General features: G+C 41.0%; 2 protein-coding genes across 3 annotated transcripts in view; one reads left to right on the top strand and one right to left on the bottom strand.

The window, feature by feature from the left end:
* The window catches only part of LOC149146605 (upstream activation factor subunit UAF30-like), a 198,133-nt gene that overhangs the window by 101,163 nt on the left and 70,349 nt on the right, over positions 1-26,621 (top strand). The gene's annotated exons all lie outside the window — the stretch shown is intronic.
* LOC149146606 (uncharacterized) lies at positions 13,564-15,731 on the bottom strand. The gene is made up of 3 exons (XM_089446783.1): positions 14,737-15,731; positions 14,495-14,636; positions 13,564-14,359 (listed from the first exon to the last, which is right to left on the bottom strand). The coding sequence occupies exons 1-3, from the start codon at positions 15,695-15,697 to the stop codon at positions 13,897-13,899; spliced, it is 1,566 nt and encodes a 521-aa protein (XP_089302909.1). The 5' UTR covers positions 15,698-15,731; the 3' UTR covers positions 13,564-13,896.

Genomic DNA, 26,621 nt, shown 5'->3' with positions numbered 1-26,621 from the left:
CTGACAGAGCAGGATGACGTGGCTCTTCGTGAGCCTCTGCTGCCTCTCATTACTTCTGTGCTGGCCCTCTCTAGCTTGAACTGATGACGCAGGCCCTCTATGTCACTCCTTCTTTGCTTCTTTCTGCTTAGGAACAACTTTTGTCTCTCGGGGCAGTTGCTTTTGCTGCAAATTTTCTGATTTAACTAGTGCCTTTAGCTCTCTTGTGATCTACAATGCTTCAATACCATGTTGGAATTTCTAAGTCTAACTCATTAGAAATTCTTCCTGCACTATCTGGTTTATTTCACCTACTTGTTTAATTTCTCAACAAGTTATTTAACCATATAAATACTGAAAATAAATACAAATGCAGTCTCAACCATCTACAAATCATCAACTAAAAGAATAGAAAAACACATAAGGGACACCGTTATTTTTGGACAATCATCCCCAAAAAAACCCAACTTGGGAAAACCGGTGCAACAGTTTTGAGGGTTTTATTATTAAGCAGCTTTCTTGAGTACAACTAGAGTGCCAAACTGGCTCACCCAATAGAGAAATGAATCTGGCAGTAATACCTCTTTTCGGAAGTAGATATTCAGCAAGTCTGCTCCACGAAAATCTCTCTGACGCTTCTCTGAAGCTCTACATCAGCCCTCCCAGCCTCTGCGTCACTCAGAAGCCCCCTGTGTTAGCCTTCTACTGCTTTGCATTGGCTCTCTGGCCCTCTGCGTCACCCACGCAGGCCCTGCTAGCCTCTGCGCAGTCACTCTAGCCCTCTGCGTGGCACCTGCTGGCTCTGCGTGGCCTCCTCTGCCTCTGTGTTGGTCCTTTGGCGCTATTTATGTCTCTCTATTGTGCACTGACTGCCCCTCGCTGCAACTCTGATCACTTGTTCGATTTACTTCAGCAAACCCCGCTCCAGAAAATCGAACTGACTGATCAATCTTGGTGTATCTCCAACTGACCCTCAAACCTCCTCTTATACTTTTTATGTTGAGTCTTCAATGGCCGAGATTAAATCGCTAATCAATGGCTAAGATTAGATTTGGCTTGATCCATGTCTTTTAGAACATTCTCACCTAGTTTTATATTAATACCCATTAATATTTTTATTTTCCTAAGTTTAGACTTAGGAACCCATTAAAAATATTAATTGTTTTAATATCTCTCTAACCGGGTGGAATTTCTCCAAACCATTTCTGGGTCTTGGAGATCTCATGTGCTTTAGCCTCTCCACCAATTTTCATGCCTAGAGCACATCCAATGCTGCCCCAAATCAACATTATAGACAATAGTTGATTAGGAGCGAGAGAGCAATAGTTTTGAGTTGTGGGACGCAGTATTGCGTAGGCTAATGCAGGGACTACGCAGAGGCAACAAAGAGTAGCTCATCTTGAGGCAAGGTCAGTGTCGAATCGCTAGTGGGAGTGAAATTTTTCTTACTAGACTTATTGTCAGTCATTTATCTGTATGGATTGCTAGATTTGAGCATCCATAGTTTTGTACTCAAATTTACCACTGCATAATAAGAAAACCCTTAGCTGCTGCACCGGTTTTCCCAAGTTGGGTTTTTCCGGGGATATTGGTAAAAAAATAACTGTGTATTTATGTGTGTGTTCATCTATTCTTCCAGCTTTATTTTTCTTCCGCGGTATTGTATTTGTGAAAGTTGCAATGTATTAGTTTCGATATTTACGTAGGATGCAGTAAATAATTTGTTTAGTTCATTTAACAAATAGAAGAAACTTAATCAGTTGTTGCAGTAGGATTCGGGGTTTTCCGAATTTTTAGATGGTATTAGAGCACAAATCATAAGCTAGAGAGCTCTGTAGTAGAAGGAAAGAGGAATTTCGAAGCTCTGCGTAGGCAGCGGTTCGAAACCCTCAGAGGCAATGCAGTTCCTTCAGCCATGAGGGTCGAGTTTTTGAGGAAAGATCTATTTCTCTGAGAGAGTCGACAAAGATTAGATTTTCCAGATCGAAGAGTACCAGAGGCAGAGGGAGAAACAGTATTTTCTAAGTTGCACGAAACGGGGAAACGGAAACGAGTTTCGGAAACGGGAAGCGAAACGAAACGCGACCTCCCCAAATTTTGGAAATGGGGAAACGCGAATATATATAATAATATAATAATATATAATAATATATATATATATATTAAAAACATTTAAAAATTATTAATATATATATGTGCAATCATAAAGCATTAATGATACATTTACTTAAACATTTTAACATTAAGATTAAATTTACTGTTTACATCACATTTACTCATGAGTTATCATATAATGAAAATAAAAATATAGGAACTGGAAAATCCAAAATCAGCCTTTATTTATATTAGTACATGAGGCTGCAAGTACAATAAAGACTATAAGGCTGCAAGAACTATAGAGACAAGTCACAAAAGACTAATCCTCATCATAACAATCCTCATCAAAAATAGAAGCAGCAGAATGCTCAACAGTGGATGGTGGTGCTGAAGAAGATGATGCACCAATTCCACTTCCAGAATCGTCCTCAATATTCAGGGCAGCAAGAGAGAGATCCAAATCAGGATTTTCTGCATCCACATCCCATTCTTTAGAAGGACCACTGTTGTATTCTGGACCCCTACGAGATGCAAGGCGAAGGTTGGAGTGCACATAAACAAGATCCTCTGCTTTCTGTGAGCCCAACCTATTGCGCTTCACAGAATGAATAAAACCATAAGTGCCCCAATTCCTTTCTGCTGATGAAGAGCTTGCCACTTGTGAAAGAATACGAATGGCAATGCTTTGCAAATGTACACCATTTGCTCCATGACAAATCCACCACCTAACTGGATTCATGGTGCTTCTCTCCTCCAAAGCTGATATATCTACATAATCATCTATTCCTGCAGCAAAACTGGCAAATTCCTCCTTTACCTCCCTATGTAGATGAGAAGGAAACATTCTCATTAGTGCTTTTTTCACCCCAGTAGCCACCTCTCTATCCTTATGGGGTGCCTTCCTCTTCCCATTGCTTTTAGCAATAAGCTCCTCATCATAAAATTTGGGGTTCAAAGCATGTGCTAAAGTGTGCAATGGTGTATTGAAATTGTTCCACCTGTCAACAATGATTTTCTTGATCAAACCAGCAAAATGATCATCAACAAACAGAAGTTGTGGAGACTCCTGCGAAATGATTTCCATAGTTTTCTCAACCATGGAATCCATGCCATCATATACCTCTCCCAAGAAAGGTTGGTCAGTGTCAGCACTCCGGAGAAGCTCAAATGCAGGGGTTGTGAACTTTAGCAAGAAATCTACCTTGCTCCACCAATCCTCATCAAGGCACAATCTACGCATCATAGATCCCCGCTCTGAATCTGCTTGTCTCCACTCAATCCAAAGTTGACTCACCACCATAGAAACTAATGCATGCTTAACCTCAACAAGGCGGCGCAACATCACGAAGTTTGAGGCATATCTTGTCTCAGCAACTTTTAACAACTCCAATTTGGAGTACTCTCGAAATATGGCCTGAGACTGGTGGTGGTTGGTGATGAATTTGATAATCTCCCTTGCTTCCCCTGTGACTTCCTTTATCCAGGAAACTTTGTTGTCGATCTCCTCTAAGATCAGATTCAGATTATGGACAATGCATGGTGTCCAAAAGATGTGGTCATACCTCCCCTCAATAATTAAACCTGCAGCTTTGCAAACTGGTGCATTATCCGTGATAACTTGCACCACCCTGTTAGGCCCTATTTGTTCAATAGCTTTTATAATAACATCAGCAATGAACTGTGCATCTTTCACCTCTCCTGAGCAGTCTTCTGCCTTGATAAACATTGCTCCTTTGGGGGAAGTGGCAATGATATTTATCAATGGTCTGCGCCTCATATCTGTCCAACCATCTGAGACTATGGTAACCCCAGAGCTACTCCAGGAAGAACGAATTGGAGCTAAAACGTCCTCCACAAGTTCCTTCTCATTTTTGAGAAGCTGGGTTCTGACTTTCTCATAGTTGGGCCCCTTGTACCCTTGAGGAGCTTTGTTAACTGCCCTTATCATATCTTGCCAGTAAGGAGAGCGAACAACATTGAATGGGATACCACATGCATAAATGCACCTGGCCACTTTGGAATCAGCTTCTTCTCTTGCTTGCACATTCACCAATCTAGCAATTCTGCTATCCTGAACTGATTGGGATGCCCCTGAGCCTCTGGTATGTTTGGGTGCTGCTTGTTCATGTTCTTGAGTGTGACCAGCTCTCCTCTTTCTTGCTTCAACTACAATCCTTGGCTCAATGTTAGATGTAGCCTGAGTATGCTCATCATGCCTTCTCTTAGTACCATCCGCCTCATCTTGCTCTCTTTGATATGCCCTCCTTACCAACGGATCTGATGTTTTTGTGCAACCCAGAATCCCCTGTCCTCCTCCATGCAACAGATGCGCCTTCACTCTTGGGTAGGAGCCCTTGTACGTATTATTGCAAAGAGTGCATCGCCATTCCCATGAGCCACCACCTCCACATTTTTGAAGCTTCGTCACATGCCTCCAAAGAGGATAATATTCAGCCCTTGGGTTGGCCCCAGGGTTTAAAGTTGCAGCTGCACTTTGGCTGGAAGCCATTGCTGCAAAAATAAATTAAAAAAACAAATCTGTAAATAATAAAAACGTTTTTCATATTTTTGGCTGTATAAACCCTAGAAAAATTAAAGAAATAGTAAGAAAAAAACTAAGAAATGAATGTGGCTTACCCAAATTAATTTTCTGTGGCTGAATCTACCCTAAAATGCCAGAAAAGAGGAGAAATATGGCTGTAGCTGAGCCAAATCTGCTGCAAAAATAAATTTAAAAAACAAATCTATAAATAAAAAACGTTTTTCAGCAATTTAGCTGCATAAACCCTAGAAAAATTGAAGAAATAGTAAGAAAAAACTAACAAAATGAATGTGGCTTACCCAAATTAATTTTCTGTGGTTGAAACTACCCGAAAATGCCAGAAAAGAGAAGAGAAATATGGCTGTAGCTGAGCCAAATCTGCTGCTACAGAAATCTCCTACTGAAATCTCCTTCTCTTGCTGCTGAAATCTCTTTCTCCCGCTGCTGAAATCTACTTTGCTCACTGCTCAAAACACCAGCTACTGAAACAACTGCCAATCTCCAAGAGAAACTCCTTGCTGAATAGTGTGATGAGAGAATGAGAGACACTGCTCTTTTATAACTTTAGAAATGGTTTCTAGAACAGCTTAGAAACCCTAAAAAAAATTAAAAACTAATTAGAAAAAAAAAAAATTTAAAAACAAGTCATTTTTTTGGGGAAACGGGGCCCGTACGGCCTGGAAACGCGTTTCCGGCCGTACGGGCACGTTTCCATTTCGGGAAACGTGCCCGTACGGCCGGAAACGCGTTTCCAGGCCGTACGGTACGCCGAAACGCATTTCGTTTCGTTTCCTGGGCTGAAACGCCCTCTATCCCTGCGTTTCCTGCAACTTAGAGTATTTTCCTTGCAGGGCAGACCTTCAGCTAGGACGCAGTTATTTTGCAGCAGTTTGCTAGTGCAAAATAGTGCCAGAAGGAAGGAAGAGCACACACTGAGGGAATTCCTTTCTCAGGGAGCTTCTAGCCCAGAAGTTCGATTTTTCCTAGCAGAGTAGCAGTAGTTGTGAGCATATTTATCCACTCTAGCAGGGAGTGCGTAGAGCCAATCGGCGATTGCGTAGAGGAGAAAAGGAGGAATTTGACTTTTTGAGGAGATGGCATCAGCAGGGCTGAGAGATCAGGATCTGTTGGAAGGAGTCTCCAACTATGTGATCTGGAAGGCAAGAATTTCCTGTCTTCTAGATGAATACGATCTCAAAACTTACATAGATAGTGTGGTAGTTGTACCTACAGATGCAGATCTGCTAAAGGCCTACAAGAAGGAGATGATGAAAGCAAAGAGGTTGATTCTCGATGGGGTTCGAGATCACGTAGTGTATTACATAGTTGGCAAAGATATTGCCAGGCAGATGTGGGAAGCTCTTGCTACGGTATACGAGGGATCTTCCGAGCAGCGGAAGATGTATCTTGAGGAGAAGCTGTGATGTACAATGATGCCGAAAGGGGAGCGCATAGACCCCTTCCTCACTAGGATTCAGGATGTCCGAAACCAACTGTTTGCAATAGAGTCAGCATCCCAACCTACAGAATTGGTGCAGTTAGCTCTAAACAATGTTTCCAAATACTGGCAGGTCTTTGTCCAGAGTATTCTAGGCAGAGGCAAGTTGCTAGAGTGGGATCGAATGTGGGTTGATCTGCAGCAGGAAGAAATAAGGTGAGATTTAGTGAAGAGCAGCGTCAATGGCAGCAGTGGGACAAAGCAAGTGAAGGAATAAGAGAATGTGGCCCTCGCATCAAAGGGGCAGTCGGAGCAGCGCGGGAGGAAGAAGGACATTTCCAAGGTCAAATGATTTAGATGTGGTGAGCTTGGCCACTATAACACTTAATGTCCTCTTAGAAAGAAGGACAAGGAGGAGAAGCAGGATCAACAAGTTGCATCCTCGAAGATCGACAGGTTGCCCTCTAGATTGGAGGAAGAGTTTGCCATGATCACTGATATAACTCTAGGAGTGAGGTGGGGTGATGTGGTTTTGTAGCCCCAGAGAGCTACAGGAGGGGCAGGATTCTTGAGGAGGTCCACCTCATGAATCAATACATTGCTACGGGAGCCCATAGCACGCAGTAGCAGGATGGACCAGTGGCAATTGGTGCAATCAGGTGCCAGAGTGACAGATGCAGTAGCTAGTAGCGGTCTGAGACTAAGTAGCGTAGAGCAGAGTTGGCAGCAGTGCAGAGTCAACAACAACGCAGAGACTTCAGAGACAGTGCAGAGTCTAGCAACAGTCAGGACTCGAGTTACAGATGCATCACACTGACCACAATTGGTTCAATGTGTTGGATAGCTCTCAGCAGCAGATGTTGCATTTGTAGCAGCAACAAATGAGAGGGGGTTCTAGTGTAGATGCAATGTTGGCAGCAATTCAGCAGGGCCAGTAGCATCACAGATGCAGCGTATATCAGAGTTGCATAGTAGTTGGTGGGTAGTAGCAACCAAACATTAGCAGCATAACAAGGGATAGCGCAGAGACAAGGTGTTGCTTCAGTGGGTTGCAACACTAGAACACAGTCCTTGCTAAGAGAGTGTTAGTTTTTGTAGCATCGGATGTGCTCTAGCCACGAAATTTGGTGGAGGGGCCAAATTACATGTATTCTCCAAAACCCAGAAATCGTTTCTGGAAATTCCACTTAAAGACGACTTAATTAAAATAATTAATCTTTTTTTAATGGTTCCTAAGTCTAAACTTAGGAAATCTGATTAATCAAAGCGTATTAATTAAGTCATGGTGAGAATCTTCTAGAAGAAGATAGGGATCGAGTTCTAGTTAATCTTAGCCATCAATTATGTTTTAATCTTGGCCGTTGATGTCTCAAGGAGAGATTATAAGAAGAAATTCGATGGGGGTTGGAGAACACACTTGAAACACTAGAAATTCGATTTTGTTAGGAAATCGATCTCCAGAGTAGCAGCGTTTAGTTGTCAGAGGTGATTTAGTGAGATCAAAGCAGTGAGAGAGGGGCAAGGATAGTAAGGCCAGAGGGAGATTTTCCAGTCCGATGAGTGCATAGGAGAGAGGCAGCGTAGTGTTTCGAAGGGATTTTGTATTTTGCTAGGGAGAAGGAATGATGGTAGTCCGGAGGCTAGGAGAGTCCCTCTTCTAGACAATAGATGATCAGAGAGTGAGATAGCAGCAGTTCCGAGTTGTGGTATGCAGTATTGCATAGGCTGACACAGGGACTGCGCGGAGGCAGCATAGAGAAACTCATCTTGAGCCAAGGTCAATGTCGGATTGTCAGTGGGAGTGAGATTTCTCACTAGACTTATTGTCAGTAATTTCTCTGTACGGATTCCTACATTTGAGCATCCATAGTTTTGTACTGAAATTTACTACTGCATAATAGTAAAACCCTCAGCGGCTGCACCGGTTTTGCCAAGTTGGGTTTTTCCGGGGAAATTGGTCGAAAAATAACTGCGTATTTGTGTGTGTGTGTGCATCTATTCTTCCAACATTATTTTTCTTCCGTAGTATTGTATTTGTAAAGGTTGCAGTGTATTAGTTTTGATATTTACCGTAGGATGCTGTAAATAATTTGTCCAGTTTATTTAACAATTATAAGAAACTTAATCAGCTGTTGCAATAGGATTCGGGGTTTTCCGAATTTTCACAAGGTTAACCCTTCAATCCATAGGAGTTGGTGTATGTGAAATTTTCGACTATCGCAGCAACAAGAAATTATTCTTCTAACTATTAATTTTGTTATGTAGTTTATTTGCAATGACAAACAATGAATAAAATCACAACTACAATTTTCACCATGAAAATTTTGCGGAAAATAAAATGTTGGAAACTAAGAAATATGTTAGCTCACATGTAAAATTAGCACAGTAATTTTTGGACAAATATCCCTGGAAAAACCCAATGTGGGAAAATTGGTGCAGCAGTGAGGGTTTTTATTATTATGCAACAACAAAATTTCTGAGTACAATAATATGTCGCCAAACTGGCGATCCTTCCCGAGAGAATTACTAGCAAAATATCTGAGTTAACTACCTCAACACAACAACTGATCCTGCTCCGAAATCTGGCCAAATTGGGTTGTATGTCTTGCCCCTGCGTGAGCCTCTACATAATGCTTGTGCAAGCTCTATCTGCTTTGCCTTCGGAACTCACTGAATCCTATAGCTCTTGCCTATCTCTGCTTCAGAAAGTAACTCTTTTGGCCTCTTGGAGTATATCTTGGCCTTCAACAACCGAACCAACTCCTCCTTTCGCTGAATCAAACTCTTCCCAGAAACCCTCTGCTCAGGCCTTGTGCAGTCCCTTGAGGAAAATGCATCCCTCTCTCAACTGACTCTTCTAGAACTGGAAATTTCCTCCAAAAATCTACTATGCTACCCCTCTGCTACATGCTACTCGATCTATTGGCTCGATTTCTCTTGCTAACTCACCTACATTGGAAAATCGAATTGCCCGTATCACTGAGTATTTGCATTGATGTGTCCTCCATCTACCCATCGACCTCTTCTTATAATCTCCAGTTGGGACTACAACAGCCAAGATTAAAACATAATCGACGGCTGAGATCATTTCTGGATTGATCCGTGAGAGTTTCTAGATGATTCACACCTTTTATCAATTAATTATGATTAATTAACCTCTTTTCCTATGTTTAGACTTAGAAAATATTTAAAAATAGGCTAATAATCTAATTGAGACACTTCTAGGTGCAATTTCCAGAAACCATTTATGGGTTATGGATAACTCTTGTGTTTTAACCTCTCCACAGTTTTGAGGCTAGAGCACCTCCAATGCTACAAAAAACTAACTCTCTCTTAGCGAGGAAGGTGTTCTAGTGTTTCACTACTGCTACAACACCTTGTCTCTGTATCACCCTCTGTCACGCTGCTGATATCTGGCTACTGTGACTGCCTACCACTGCCCACCAACCACTACGGAACTCTGATGTTGCATTTGTGTTGTTGTTGACACTTCTATACTACGAACAACTCTGCATCTTCACTGCAACTCCCTCTCAATTGTTGTTGCTACTACTGCAACTGAGAAGCATCCAAAATACTCTGCCCTGCTACTGAAACGAGTTCTCCACCATACCCATCTATTCTCTGAAGTGGACGAACTTAGCTCTCCCTAGAGATTTTGTGAGGATGTTTGCAACCTGCTCATTTGTGGGAACATACTGTAGTTGGACCGCTCCACGCTGCACACAATCTTTGATGAAATGACACCGAATATCTATGTGTTTCGACCTATCATGAAACACTAGATTTTCAGAGAGCTTGATGCAACTCTAATTATCACAATAGACACTGGGTGCGTCCATCCTTTGCCTGAACAAGCTTACCAACAGCTTCCGAAGCCATATAGCTTTGCATGGAGCTGTGTTTGCTGCCATATACTCTGCTTTTGTAGAGCTCAGTGCCATTGACTTCTGCTTCCTACTGCACCAAGAACCATCCTTGATCCAACACTGAAGCAGTACCCAAAGGTACTTTTCTTCTCCACTGAATTACCTATCCAATTTGCATCTATGAACCCACATAGTTTGACGCCATCCCCTCTAGTATATCTCAACCCATACTCAATTGTGCTGCGCACATACCTCAAAATGTTGTCCAATGTACCCTCTTCGGTTCCACCATAAACTGAAAGTATTGACCACGAAGCAAATATCTGACCTAGTGTTGACCAGATACATGAGAGAACCGATGAGTTTTCTATACAAGGTGGGGTCAACATCCTTGTCATCTGATGCATCTATTTTCTTCCAGTTGGTGATCATGGGCATAGACATGGGTCTACAATCTTGCATTCTGAATCTCTTCAGAATATCTATAGCATATCTTCCTTACCCAAGGAAGATCTCCCTGTTCTTCTGCCACACTTCCAATCCTAGGAAATAGTGCATCAACCCCAAATCCTTCATATCAAACTTTGCTACCAAGTTCCTCTTGCAGTCCTCTATGAGCCCTGATGACCCTATCAGGAAGAGATCATCCACATACAATACTAGGATGAGTGGCTCATCCTCTACCATCAAATAGTAAAGGTTGGGATCTGCGTCACTCTTGACAAATCCCATCTGTTGCATGTAGTTGTTAATCCAACCATACCATGCCCCAAGAGCCTACTTGAGCCCATATAGAGCTTTCTTCAGTCTACACACGAGTATGCCTCTCATGAGTCTCGAAGCCCTCTGGTTGTTCTATGTACACCTCTTCCTCTATCACACCATTCAAGAATGATGCCTTGACATCCATTTAGTGAATCTACCACCCCATCTAAGCTGCTAGGGATATAAATGACCAAATAGAAGTGTATATGGCAACTAGGGCAAAGGTCTCCTCATAATCTATTCCTTCTTTCTGCACATACCCCTTTACCACAAATCTAGCCTTGTACTTCTCCACGCTATTGTCTGCAACATACTTGATCTTGTAGATCCAATGAGAACCTACAACTGACCCATCCTCAGGCATTGGCACCACCTCCCAAACATCATTTGTCATGATAGAGTTGTACTCCTCTACCATGGCATCTACCCACACTTGATGCTGTGAGGCCTCCTGAAAGTTGGAAGGTTTTGCAATTGGAACCACCAATGCTTGGTACCTATTAGGTTATCAGTGCTCTCTCTTGTTCATCCTAGGAGCTACTATGAACTTTGTTGCATCTTTCAATGTCTGACGAACTTCCCTGTTGGTTCGACCACTAGTTGTAGGAGTTTCAACCAACTCCTCCTCATCTTGCCTCTACTGCTCCGTCTATTGTGATCTCACTAGGTTCACCGCACTTGAGGAAATGCTGGTACTAGTTACTGTACTGGATCCCTATGATTGTCGCACTAGCATTCCTACTGGCTGCCCCTATGGTTGCACCTGCTACTAGAACAATGGAGCTTCAACTGGCTGATTCGAATCACCTGCAAGCATCTCACGAGATCTCTTGAAGGCTCGGTCCTCCATGAACTTTACATCTCATCTCACTACAATCTTCCTAATGCTAGGAATGTAGATCCTATATGCCTTTGAGGTTTCGCTATATCCAACAAGGAACACCTTCTTTGCAGTCTGATCTAACTTGGTGCACTTCTCATCTGGCACATGGCAATAAGAAATGTTGTCAAAGATCCTGAAGTGACTAACTTCTAGCTTCTTCCCTGTGAAGACTCCTTCTGGAGTTTTCTTCCCCAATGCTCTATGAGGAGTCATGTTCTAAATATACACTGCTATGTTACATGCCTCTGCCCATAGAAACCTGGGCAAATCCTGGTCATATAACATTGCTTTTGCAACCCCAACTATAGTTTTGTTTTTCCGCTCCGCTACACCATTCTATTGTGGATTATATGGAGTTGTCCAGTCTCTTTTGATGCCTTCCTTCGCACAAAAATCTGTGAAGTCTTTATCATTATACTCTCCATCATTATCTGAGCGAAGTACCTTGATCTCGCATTCTCCACGAGCCTTAAACTCTTTAAAAGGACCAAAGACCTCGTGCTTGGTCTTTATGAAGTAGATCCAGGTTTTTATGGAATGGTCATCAATAAAGGTGATACATTATTTGGCCCCACTGAGAGCTCTATTGGACATAGAGCCACAAATATCTGAGTGTGTAATTCCTAACATGCCATTTGCTTTGTTGTTACTTCTTGGGAATGTTGCCTTAGCATATTTCTCAAGCACACACCCTCTACACACATCATCTTGTTTCGTTCCAAGTTCTGGAACCCCTGTTATTGTATCCCTGAGCATATTGAGTGCTCCATGATGTAAATGTCCCATTCTCCTATGCCATACTCATTTAGTTCCTTCCCATTGCTATTGTAACTACCTACCAGTGCCATTGGAGAATCAAGTTGCAACCTATACAACCTGTTGCTTCGAACTCCAATCTGTCTCACCCTCTTCCATCTCGGGTGTTTGAAAAACACCTTCTTCCCTACGAAGTGGACATCATATCCCTTATCTTGTAGCTGGGATACTGAAATCAGGTTCATTCCCAATCCTGGAACATGCAATACATCTGTAGTGCTAGTATTTTCTCCTGACTCCCTCTAAAAATCAATGGTACCTCTTCCCACAGAAGTACACTTTGTTTTGTTTCCCATCATAATCTGGAAAACCATCTGCTCATTTTAGCTAGAGAAATATTCTCTAATCCCTTTCATGTGAACTGACGCTCCACTGTCTATATATCGGACACCCTCTGAAGTCGAGCTTGATAAGCAAGAAAATTCATCCTCCAATTTGGAAGACAACTCTGAAGCCCCCTGAATATCAAATCAATCCATGGTCATACTGGAGAATTTACTAAAGACAAATCTATGTTCTATTCCTCTTCCATTCGGCAATGATTTTTCGTTAGCAAACCGCTGCAAAACCCTTATGTGCCTAAGCAAGGAATCTACTCAACAAAAATATTGATCTGCCTCACCGGAATTACTTTCCGGCTTCACTATTGCCTGTTGGAACTGCGCCAGCCCTTCGCGAATTTTTCTTGCCACCTGCACTGGAAAAATTGAACCCTTTGCCCAACAGCGCAATCTGTTAAGCCAATTTCTGCGCAAATATGGAAATCGTACTACTAGACTCCCTCTAAGTTTGGACGATTTCTGCCTTTCACTTCTAAGCTTCCCGCTTGATCAAAATCGCTCTTATACCATGTGAAATTTTCAACTATTGCAGCATCAGGAAATTATTCTTCTAACTATTAATTTCATTATGCAGTTTATTTGCAACAACAAACAATGAATAAAATCACAACAACAATTTTGATCATGAAAATTCTATAGGAAATAAAATGTTGGAAACTGAGAAATATGCTAGCACACACACATATAATTAACACAGTTATTTTTTGGACAAATGTCGTCGGAATAACCTAATTTGGGAAAACGAGTGCAACAGTGAGGGTTTTTATCAGTGTTGATAATATCGGTATCGGGAAAATATCGGCGAGGGTCCGGAAAATATCTTATCGGAAATATCGGCGAAAATATCGGCAAAATATCGGCAAATATCGGCAAGCATAAAAAATGCATAATATATTCATTTTTTTTCAGATTTCTAAACATATAAAGCAATAACAACATGAACTAAACACATTGGCACATAAATATGAAGAAAACACTGATATATATGATGTCAAATAGAAATGATATATCAAAGGCGATACCAAATCGTGCTAATCCCTGATAATTGTCCATTCAAGGACTCAAATGTGGAGAACCAATACAAAATAACATCACATATAATAATAAAAGTATCTCATCATCATGAGTTACATGTAGCATAACAAATAAAACTAGCAGCTATCTATCTACTGCCCTCTCCCCCTTTTACGGGAAAACATGATGGGCTGTTTGTCAGGCCTGCCCCTAGTAGTAGAAGGCCCTGACACTGCCTCTGCACCTAATGTCAAATAATGAGTGATAGGCATGGAGCTATGCTCTCCTATATCTATAGCAGATGGTGTTGATGCTGATGCTCCCGCAGTGTCCTCCTCCAGCTCCTCCTGCTCCTCCTCTAAGTGCTGCTGCTCCTCTGACTCCGAGTCCTCCTCTTGCTGCCCCTGCTCTAATGGATCATCTGCCACTGGCTCCTCCAACCATGAAGGTGACTCCTCCAATATGGGCTCCTGAGACTCCACCCTCCACGGAGACAATACATCAATATTGTCTAAGGAAATGGCATCTGGATCCACTGGTGATTCTATTTGCCTCACTCGAAGTCGGATGTTGTAATGCACATACACCAAATCGTTGAGGCGTGCGAACTCCAACCTGTAAGAGTGTCAAAAAAAGTAATGAGTCTTGACTCTTGACTCTTGAGTCTTGACACTTGAAGGTCATAAATTAAAAATAAAAAATTACAATAAGTGTAATTGCTCAACTGAAGGCTTGAGTTCAAAGTTATACCTGTTGCGCTTTTTGGCGTGTATTTTCTCAAATACACTCCAATTGCGCTCACACCCTGAAGAGCTACATGTTTGACTCAAGATTCGTATAGCCAAATTTTGCAAATTTGGTACCCTTGCACCATAGCTTCGCCACCAAAGATCTACAACAAAATAATGAAATAAAAAATTCAAAAACTTAAAAGTTAAAACATAATTAAATTCAAATTTATAATTTCTAATGAGTGATGACTTGTCACTTACGTGGCATGAAGAGGGCCCTTTCCTTAATGGCATCATCAAAGCCAAATAGGCCAACACAATCCTGATAATTATGTATCTCGCGGCTGATTTTGAGACGAAGCTCAGAATCAGGTACCATCCTCTCAATACAGGAATGGAGCCCTTCAATCACCTCGCCATCAAAACGAAAATTGCATTTGTATGCAAATGCAGGGTTGAGGAAGAGTGCTGCTGCATGAATGGGTCGATGAAGCATCCCTGTCCACCGACTATCGATCACATCCCATAACATCATCTGCCTATTAAGGCCAGCAGAACCCTTGTCTGCATAATAGGAACGAATGGCCTCCTTGGCCCTATCCATGCCCTCATACAAATAAGGCATTGCAGGCTTCTCTCCATCCACCAATCTAAGAACCTTTACTATAGGTTCGCTAACTGCACATGCTTCTTCTACTCCACGCCAAAATGTCTCAGAGTACACCATTTTTTCAATGGCTTTCCCATCAGGTCTCCTGCTGTATCTACAACCACGCCAATCATTAGACACAAACATTTGCTTCAACTCGTACTGACATCGAAGCAAAGACTGAAGAGTAATAAAGGTTGTGGCAAAACGTGTGATGGCAGGACGCCGCAACTCCTTGTTTCCTGTGAACCTCCTCATAAGGCTAAGAACAATAGCATGGTTATAAATAAACTTGGGGATGCTCCTAGCCATATGAACTGCCTCCTTGATGAAGGAGAGTTTCCCCATATCCTCAAGCAACAAATCAAGACAATGCGCTGCACATGGAGTCCAGAACAATGTGGGATGCCTCTCCATAAGCATTCTGCCGGCAGACACATAATTAGCTGCATTGTCTGTTACGACTTGCACCACATTCTGCACACCAATCTCCTGAATGAACCCATCTAACAACTCACATATCGTTGCTGCATCTTTGATATGTTCTGATGCATCCAACGATTTAATAAACATGGTACCTTTAGGACAATGTACCAAGAAATTTAGAAGGGTCCTACCCTTCTTATCTGTTCAACCATCAGACATCACTGTGCATCCAGTGACTTCCCATGTCTGTTTCAACTCCGCCAATCTAGAGTTGATGTCCTCTTTTTCTGCTTGAAGAATTGGCCCCCGCAACTCCTCATATGTGGCACTTTTGTACCCTGGGCCCACAACAGCAATAGCATCACACATTGGTTGCCAAAATGGATTGGGTTTTGTGATGCTGAGAGGTAAGTCGCTCCAATAAATACACCTCCCCATGACTCTATCTGCTTCTTCCTTCTCCTTTTTTTTGACAAGCGATTTTATGCCAGGTTGTGCTCCAGCTCCTGTTCGTGGAACAAAAAATGATGACCTCGCATTCACACTAGCATGTGATGGTGTGCCAGTTGTGGAGCCCCTCCCACTAGCGCCAGTAGGGCCACTACCCTGAACATCAAAATCATGAGAAGATATCCCAAAGGATCTACCTGCACGTTCAGCTTTGTTTCTTTCCGCCTCTTCCTTCTTTCTGTCCTTTTCTTCAATTGCCTCAAGAGCTTTTCGTATAAGCTCCGGACTAGAAACTCTACAAATGCCAACATCATGTCCAGGGAGTCTAGCAAGATGGTATTTCAGTCGTGTAACCCCACCTGTCATCTTGTCCCCACACAATTTGCATGAAAGATATGCACGATTTGTCCCACCATCAGGGATCCCATACTCCCAAAATGGGTCCAAGTTTTTTGGCATATTTGTATTTTGTAGTGGGCTCCGGCTAACTCAAAAGGAAACCTACAGCACCAAAAAAAATTTAGAATTAGTAACTTAATAAGTTATTAAGCAATATATAACCCTTGTTTTTTTAATATATAAAATTTAAATTTATAAAATTCTGAAGAAAAGCTCAGATCGATCATCGAACTACCCAGAAGAAATGTCAAGCATAAAATCAAAATTCTGGGCAATTCTGTGAATAAAACACTGCAGACCTGGGCCCATAGACTGAAGTTCTCAAGGGAATCGAACGGGCTATTGACACTTATCGAAAGATGGACTGCTGTTTTTTGAATTTTCTGACCAAAATAAAATAACATCTTTAAAAAATTAGCCAATGATGTGGCTAAGTTAATGTTTACAATGTACATTGTCTCACAGGTCTGAGCTCTAAAAGGTCTTCACTGAATTTGGTAATTAACAATTTAACACAGGTCCAAATTTTTCTACAAATGCTACAGGTCTATAATTCCAAATTTTTCTACAAATGCTACAGGTCTATAATTCCAAATTGCTACTAATTAATGGCAGCATGACAGCAGTAATCTTGATTCTTGACATAGTGACCTGATGACTGTAATGATAGTTGTTGTAACTTGTGACATGACAGTGACATAGAATTAGGCTTGCACTCCATTACAGTGGTGACACAATGATTCTCATTAACACAGTGACAATCTCTGTGGTAACTTGACACACATCTCAAAAGCTCTCTATTTCAGTATAAACAATGTGAAGGATCGCTTGACTGCAGCTCATGACTTGTTCTTACAATGGCTCTGGTTTGCATCTTTAATGGTGTCACTATACTCTGCATTATACTGTGGCATTGGGTTCGATAACATGTGGTGGCATAGTCTCATATGGCAGTGACAAAGACACATGGTTTTAAGTTTTTATTATTTAACATTCACACATAAGTTATACATTTTGTCTATGTATCATTAAGGACTTTGGACAGTATCGAATTCCCATCCGAGACAACCAACTCTGATTTCTCATGTCCGGGACTAAAAATTGATGCCAACGTTTTTCTCGGACACTGTAATTTTAACGAATTATTTTTCTGTGGGAGATAATAATAGTACCAAAATTTTTCTTTGGGACTGTGAGTAATGTTAAGTTGTTAACCTTTTCTTCTATTCCCAGCAGTGTTGAAAATTTTTCTTTGGTATTCAGACAGACATGATATTCAGACATGATATTAAACCCTCCGCAGCCAAAGTATTAAGTTTTAACGGTTGGGGAATACGTATTACGCATACCTGGAAAGTTGTAAACACATAAACTGGAACCCTCCGCAGCCAAAACCCTCCGCAGCCACCGTTCGAACTTCGCAGCGTCTCCAGGCTCCAGCTCTAACGAAAACTCGAAACAGAAATGGATCATTTACGGCCAAACCCCAATTTATAAATGCTGCCGGCGATTTTTATGGTCGTCGCGCGATATTTGTAAAAAAATCGCCGAGATTTCGGATATATCGCGAGAAATTCAAAACTAGAAAAAATCGCGAGAAATTACAGCCGAAATTTCGTTTTGGTAAAAATCTCGCGATATTTACGATTTTCGCCGAAATATCGGCGATATTTTCAACACTGGTTTTTATTATTATGCAGCAACATAATTTTTTAGTACAATCATATGTCGCCAAACTAGCAATTCTTCCTACGAGAATTACTGAAAAAATATCTGTGAGGCAAATACCTCAACACAACAATTGATCCTGCTTTGAAATCTGTCCAAATTGGGTTGTACGTTTTGCCCCTGCATGAGCCTCTGCACAATGCTTGCACAGACTCTATCTGCTCTGCATTCGGAACTCACTGAATCCTGTAGCTCTTGCTTATCTCTGCTACGGAAAGTGACTCACTTGGCCTCCTGGAGTATATCCTGGCCTTTGACAACTGAACCGAATCCTCTGGCTGAATTAAACTCTCCCCAGAAACCCTCTGCTCAAGCCTTACGCAGTCCCTTGAGGAAAACTCATCCCTCTCTCAACTGACTCTTCCAGAACTGGAAATCTCCTCCAAGAATCTACTATACTGCCCCTTTTCCACCTGCTACTCGATCTAGTGGATCGATTTCTCCTATTGAATGACCTGCATTAGAAAATCGAACTGACCAGATCACTAAGTATCTACACTAGTGTGTCCTTCATCTACCCATCGGCCTCTTCTTATAATCTCCATTTGGGACTCCAACAACCAAGATTAAAACAAAATCGATGGCTGAGATCATTCTGGATTGATTCGTGAGAGTTTTTAGATGATTCACACCTTATCTCAATTAATTCTGATTAATTAACCCCTTTTTCTAAGTTTAGACTTTGGAAATATTTAAAAATATGCTAGTAATCTAATTGAGACACTTCTAGGTGGAATTTCTAGAAACAATTTCTGGGTTCTGGAGAACTCTTGTGTTTAAGCCTCTCCAACTATTTTTGAGACTAGAACACCTCCAATGCTACAAAAAACTAACAATGTAGATGTATAGCAAAGAAGACGAAAGGCTTCATGGCCAAGTGCCATGGTTGAGGGGACCAACTAATGGGAGTCCACATCCTGAGTGTATAGATGTATCAGAGGGAGAAATTGTGGAGGTATGAGTTACCCTCCTCAGCCTGCGTTTTCCACCTTTCTACTACGACTTTTAATTCTTTATAATAATGATTTTATTCGAGTGCATAACTCAAGGGTTATAGCTTGCTCTTTATGATGTAGCATTTAATTTTACCCCGTAAGATGAGACAACTTATCACTCATCACTGTCGGGACATGTAAGAGTTTCTTTTAATGAGATGGAGCATCAAGTTCTCAAGAACTCAGTGATGGCTAATGAGGGTAGAGCTCATGCTAGGCTTTTTCCCATGTGTTAATTTATGTCTTGGTCATCTTTTGCTTTTTTATTTTCTTTTTCTTTCATTGTGGCCATATTATGTTTTTCCATTCTTTTAGCTACATCAACCTCCAGGGAAATGTTTTCCTGGTCCTACTCAAGGATGTTGATAAGGAAGGTGTCAAATCTTAATGAACCAATGACAAGTTAGACCAAACGAATGAAGACGATATATAAAGGGCTTACAATTTGACATGGAAAGTGTTAAGTATGGTGTAAGGGATAATGGGCATCCTATTTCAATCCAGGTTTTCCAAGTAGTGCCCCTCTTATAACTCTAAGGCCTTAAGCGAGGTCCCACTATACTAAGGCTAAAGAATCAAGATTAACCCCCTTGGTAAGGTCAGAGAATATATTTACAATAAAGATCAGTCAATCTTCCAATTCACACTTTTATCCATACTAAATGCCCAAAAAAATAAGTATAAGCACCCAATTGCAAAATGATCAAATTAAATGTTGTGTAGCAACCTACCTTCATTTAAGAGGTAATGTTGGATGGTGAGAAGTGCATGGCTGATGCAGATGGTGGAGGCATATGCCATATCATCATCAAGAGGTGAATGTCAGGGGTTACTAGTTGGCTAGCTATTTAATGTAGGAAAAAACGTTTTCTCCTATGGGATTACCCATTTTGGTGGGGTAATAGGTCCCATTGCCTTCAAAATAAATTTTATGTCAACTAAGTATCCATGATGTGGTGTTGTTACCACCTATCTTGCATGGAGATGCACATGTGATGATTCAGATTTTTCACAGTTGGCATATCCTAGCATTCAAAAGGTTGGGATGGTGATAGAGGCTTCTTCAATTATGCATTGTTACCCACCCAAAGTGGGTGACCCTATAGGAGAAATTTTTCTCCCTTGATCTCTTCCAGCTGGTAGCCAGCAACCCTTGAGAGCCACTAGTAATCGATGACCTGTCGTCCATATCAGTGTTGCACTAATCACCAAATAATCACGATAATATCGTTTTGTCGCGATTTTTTCAAAACAAAGATAAAATCGTGGTTTTTTTTTTTTTATAGCCGTTTTTTTTGAAAAAAATTGCGATTTTTAGCCAAAAAATTGTGGAGAAAATATATATATATATATTATTTATTTATTTATTTATTTTTTATGAGGAGGATGAGGTGACCCAAGCTACCCCTATCACCAGTAGAGGACGTGGTCTACCTCCTGTAGCTCTTAGTTCTTCAGCTTCTAGAACACAACAGAGTCTACTGTCAACTCCACCGACATCTACATCTAGAGGGGCAAAGGAAATTAGTAGTATTAGACTTTAGTTATTTGGTTCATTTCATTGTATATGACATTATGACTCATGATATGAAATACATTATTATATTTTTTGTTGATATTTTGAGGCTGAGTTGGGACTCAGGAGTCGGGACTTACTATTCAGGACATGATTCACTGTTATGTGTGATGTAGCACTAGCAATGATATTAAACATCTTATATATTAGTTCTTTTATCATATTTATGTGTCAATGTATTTATTTTATGTTGTAGATAATTTAGATATTAAAACAATTGAAAAAAAATGAATATTTTGTATGTTACGATTTTTTTCCGATTATTACCGATTTTTTCCCGATTTTTACGATTTTTTCCGATTTTTTCCCCGCGCTGAAATTATCCTGATAACGATTAGTGCAACATTGGTCCATATCTCCACCACCTGCATCAATCATATGTTTCCTCGCCCATTTTCCAAGAGCACATGTTGGAAGGTGGGCTTCTGATCAAAAGGTACTTTGTTCATTTTGTAATCAGGTGCTTATGATTGTTTGTATTTGGGCATTTGACATAGCTTATGGGGTAACTTAGAAGGAAGAAGGGTCTTGGCTGTGATTTTGTAACATGCCACAAACTAGTGCGAATCAACCTTAGACAAGCATGAATCAACTAGGTAAGATAATAATTTTATTTATAAGTTAAATGAGTGGGTATGAATGCATCTAGTTAGGACCAAAGGGCACGATACCTCGCAAGTCGCCATATGCACATGGCTTGATCTTGTTCCTTTTTTGTTTGGGTGTAAGCACAAAAAATAAGAATTGAAACCAAAAATATAGAGTTTGTACTATGTGGGAAGTTATGAACTTGAACCAGCATGATAAGGAAGGGGTTCTCTGAGATTTGACTCTGGATTAATAAGCTCAACAAGAAGGGGTTGTATAATATTTGAATTTTTATTGAGTATGTAGGAAGTTATGCAACTGAGTCAACATTGTTTGTTTATGAATCTAACTATACATTAATAATTTAATAAGAAAGGGTTTTTTATGAGATTTGATGTGGGAAGTTATGAACCTAAACCAACATGATAAAGAAGGGTTTTTTGAACCTGATTCAACATTATATAACTTTGTATAGATTGGTTGTTATATAATTTTGTATTGGTTGATTGGTATATAATGTTATATCATTGATGTAGTAAAACCATAAATTAACTAGTTCTAAAATTGTAAATACTAAAAATAGATATCATCACGATTCATATCTATAGATGTTTTAATTTTTAGAAAATATGGATCATTTTTAATATATCTATGTGTGTGTGTGTGTGTGTGTGTGTGCCCTGTTACCCACCACCTATGGGTGACACCCGTAGGAGAAATTTTTTTCCTAGATTGTCTTCAGCTAGCAGCCAACAATCCCTTGCAGCCAACAGATCACTCAATGTGCCACCATCTTTGCCAACTGAGCCAGTTGTTATGCACCCTCGCCCATTTGTCATGATCATATGTTTGAAGGTGGGCCTTCCAACCCCAAAGGTATGGCTTTCATTATGTAGTTGGGTATTTTTGCTTACTTACATGGACACTTCTAGGCATAGATTAGTGGGGGGATTCGGCGGAAAGAATGGGCTTGGTTTGTACTTTTGTCCCCTGGTCCAACTTAGTGGTTAAACTTGTGTCCTAGTCTCGTGGGATCTCCTTTATTGGCTGCTAGCTTTAGGAGCGACACTACATGGGAAATCACAATTTGGTTGCGTTGTCCGACTTCTCGACACCCCATACATCACTCCCCTCCACTTATTATAACTCCTTTCCACATATTTCCCGTCCGGGCCACATTTGTTCATTGGGTCCACAAAGAGTTAGCCTCCCCCTCGCCTTGTCCACACTTTGGGTCGAACCTGGAACGATGCCCCAGAGGTTGATGCAGCTAAGAAGAAGTAAAAAGCATAATTTGGCCACTCTCAATAGGAAATGTACCATAAAATGCAAAAGATGGTCGGGACATGTTACCCACCACTTTGTAGGTGATATCCATAGGAGAACTTTTTTCTCCTAAATGGTCCTCAACCGGCAACTAGCAGCCCCTTGCAACGACCAGATAGCTCGATGTGCCATTTTCTCTGCCACCTGAGTCAACCATGTGGTTGCTCGCCCATCTGATATGATCGTATGTTTGAAGGTGGGGCTTCCAAACCCGAAGGTATGGCTTATCATTGTGTGATTGAGTATTTTTGTTTACTTATCATGGACACTTGTGGGCATGGATTAGTTGTGGAATTCGGTGGAAAGCATGGTCTGTAATCTTGTCTCCTCTACCCTTTTTGATGGTTAACCTTATATTCTAGTTCTGTGGGATCTCCTTTATTGGCCACTAGGCTTTAGGGATGGCACTACATGGCAAACCCTGATTTCGGTTGTGTGGTCCTTCGTCCCAAAAACATATACATCATTCCCCTTCCGCTCATTACAACCCCATTCATCATATTTCCCATCCGAGACCACATTTGTCCACTGGGTCAACAAGGAGTTAGCTTCCCCCCTCCCATATCCACACATTGGGTTGGGCCTGGAATGATGCCTCGGAGGTTGATGCAACTAAAAATAAAATAAAAAGCATATTTGGCCACTGTCAATAGGAAATTGTACCATAAAATGCAAAATATGGCCGAGACATACAAATTTAGCATGCGGGAAAATCCCAGCATGAGCTCTACCCCTTATCCATGGCCACTACCCTGGTTCCTATGGGCCCTAGATGAGCCCCCTCCATCATTAAGGAACCTATGATTGTTCCAACACCGAGTGGGCAATGAGCTGCCCCACCTAAAGGGGGGTATCTACTGTTGTACCCTACACATCATGCTCTCATCCCCTGGAGCCCCAAGCAAATATGAAGAGACATCAATCAAAGGCAAAAGGCATATGAAGAAGGGTGGAAAAACAAAGGTCAGGGTAACTCATATACCATGATTTCTCCCTCCTACACTCATATACTCAAGTGTGAGCTTCCCTATATTAGCTACCCTTATACCATGGCATGTGGCCCAGAGCTTCCCCTTCACCCCCACTCCATTCCATCACTATATCATAGGCCACCTACCATTTTATGGATGTACCATGGACATGTCACCCCCTTTAGAGGATGAAACCACCTAATAGGGTCCTTGGTTAACCCACCTTTTGAGCTTGGAGACACTTGTACATGCCAAAGCCCACTATGGAAGGGCATGCCATTATGAAGTGTCCACTTGTGTTTCATGATTTGTAAGCTCTTTTACTTGATTACTCTAATGATTTGTTGTACTAGAAGGCGAGGGGACGCATTGGATCTTATGCAAGATTGCAGATGGGTCTCCATTTGGGGTTTGGTCTCCCTATACAGGGTCCAAGCTCCCAGAGGGTCATAGTGGCACTTGTAGGGTGGGTGTAGAGAGTCATGGGCCTCCACCATAGCAAAGAGCAGTTCATGGATCCGCAACACAATTATGTGATTTCTCGTGTTCCACCTTTTGGATGAGGATGATGCACCTAGATCACCATGTCCAGTAGGCTTCACACTTGTACCACACACTTGGCAAAGGTTCCAGGGTCCAGATGAGGAAGTGCCTCACTGTGGGAGACAAAGGGAGGTCTTATGTTATCATCCTAGCCCTTACAAATGGTTTATAGGAATTATTGATTCACTTGGAGACCCATCAGGATGTCATTGTGCCCCCACACCCACTTAGGGACGCCACATTTGAATTGCTTGGATAGCAAGGGCCAACCCCTTATTCACTAAGTTTGGAGTTTATTCTCTCACCTTGGCACACTTTGGACTCCAATAGGCATTCTCAATGGCTCAACGACTCATTATGTTTATTGTGTTTCCCTCTTGAGAGGTTTATCTTTCTATTGTGGAGCTATCTTTGAGCGCTTGTCACTAGTCATATCATTATTGTTCCTTAGTTTATTATTTGAGGCATTACTAGGCTAATTAGGCTATTTGAACCCCCTTATGGATTGTATAAATAGATGAGAGGCTCATTCGTTCCTCTCATCATCACTTGGGTTGGATTAGTATCTCTTGAGAGATTTTCACACTTGTTTCTGGGACGAAATTTTTGGAGTTTCTGGATGCAGTATGACATTTGGATTTTCACTATTGTCTTTGGAGCTTCTATTAATGCAAATTTGATGAATGGATATACTATATCTCTCATGTAAGTAAAATTTTAATGTTATTCTTGCTACCTTACTTGTCTAATGCATATTATTGTTATCATTATTCTTGTATGGGTTAAAGTAATGTGAAATTCTTCTAGAAATCTTGAATAAGTGATTTAATGCATGCATTGATCTTTGAGGAAGTGGGTGAATGTTCCTAGAGGCACCTCATAGGTTGAAATCCCTTGAAACTTCATCTCCTTTGCAATTCGAAGTATAAATCCCTAAATGACCTTGTTGTTGCACCTTGAAAGGCTAGCGAAAGTCATCTAGGGCTCCTTAGCATATGAAAATTCTCGATCTAGGTGTATCTTGACTCCATTAAGCCCAAGAAGCAAGGCATTGATCCTCGCATCCCTTTGGTGGTCAAAATTACCCCTTTTTCTCATCTCTTCCAATTCTAGGCCTAACCCTAGTAGGTCACCTAGGCCATCAAGCGAAATAATTTGTAGCCATTCAAAACCCTTGAATTTTGGTCCACTACTACATTGGGGCTTTCTCACGAGGTCCTCCAAGTTTGAGGCAAATTCGACGGTGGAATCCTGAGATTTAGCAAGCCCTAGCCATAAGACCATCTCTTTCCCTAGGTTGATTTGCATTAGCGTCCTCATTTTGATCATTGCATTTAAAATTCAAAAGAGAATTTGTCCTTTAATCCTAATCTCCTCCCTAAACTGGTCAAGCCCCTCTAGTGTTGATCAACTCCATATCCTTGACCTAGTTTGGGTCCACCTTGGTTCTTTGTGGTCTTGCAACTTTATAACTCAAATTCCATAAGGATTTCATAGAAACCATTTCTCCACAAAGATTCTTAGATCATGGAAGCTTCTTGTCAAGCGATATTCCTCAAACCTAGGCTTAAGTATCCTCTTAACCCTTCCTAGAAGTCCCATCACCTTGATTCTTAAGCAAGTAAGCCATTTAATTGAGTCTCTCTTGTGAATAGGCTCTAGGAATCACTCTCTATTCATTTGTTGACATATTCATCCTTGCGATTCCTCTTATATTGAGTTTCCTTCCATCGGTGAAATTCCATAAAGTGCAGGGAGCTATAGCAGAGGTGACAATGGGCTATTGCTCCATTGTTGCCACTTGACCTAGTAGTTTCTCTATAGGATCCCTCCTAGGACCCCTGTTAGTTTGAGTGGTAACATATTTGGTGCCGTTGCCAGGGACACGAGACGTGTGTCTTGCTCCCCATACTACAATATCAATATATCATTCTTGGCGACTCCACTGGAAGAACGAAGCCCTAGTTCTTCATTGAACTTCAAAGTTAATGCTTGTAGGGTGAAGCAAGCATCTATCAAGGCATTTACATTCACCCTGGCAACTCTATTTTAATCCTAATATGCAAAATCATGAAAAATGGCTTATTGTCGGAAAGAAGATATCTTTGCAAAACTCAATGATCAAGACCTTCAAGAACTTCAAAAGGTTGTGAACCAATATGTTGAGTTTTGTGAAGATTTACTGGAAAACATGGATAAAGAATTCATGGTCAGGTTTCATACGATAACACAAAATCAACTCTACATAATAATGTGTGCCTATGAGATGGATCCTAGTCGTCTCTTTGAATTTGCTATCCAAATCTGTGCTTTTAATATTTTGACTGACCTTATCAAAAAAAATTATTATAACCAATCACAAAACGCCATAGAATGTAATCAATTGGATGATCAAGGTGACCTTGAAGAAAATTCAAGTGTTGAGGACCATCATGAGAGTGAGGAATATATGGAAGAATGGAATCCATATAAAGAAAATCATGATGGCCATAACG

This window comes from Pinus tabuliformis, chromosome X, assembly GCF_031772625.1.
Source record: "Pinus tabuliformis cultivar Carrire ecotype Pingquan chromosome X, CPIR1, whole genome shotgun sequence".
Classification (NCBI taxonomy): domain Eukaryota; kingdom Viridiplantae; phylum Streptophyta; class Pinopsida; order Pinales; family Pinaceae; genus Pinus; species Pinus tabuliformis.
Note: the sequence above shows the minus strand (reverse complement) of the source record. Positions and strands in the feature narration are given on the sequence as shown.

Coding starts and splice junctions, on each gene's coding strand:
- LOC149146606 (XM_089446783.1), bottom strand. CDS start 15,697: ATGTTTATTAAATCGTTGGATGCATCAGAACATATCAAAGATGCAGCA. Junction 14,637..14,736: donor AAGGGCCCTCTTCATGCCAC/GTAAGTGACAAG, acceptor ATTTTGTTGTAG/ATCTTTGGTGGCGAAGCTAT. Junction 14,360..14,494: donor CACGCCAAAAAGCGCAACAG/GTATAACTTTGA, acceptor ACACTCTTACAG/GTTGGAGTTCGCACGCCTCA.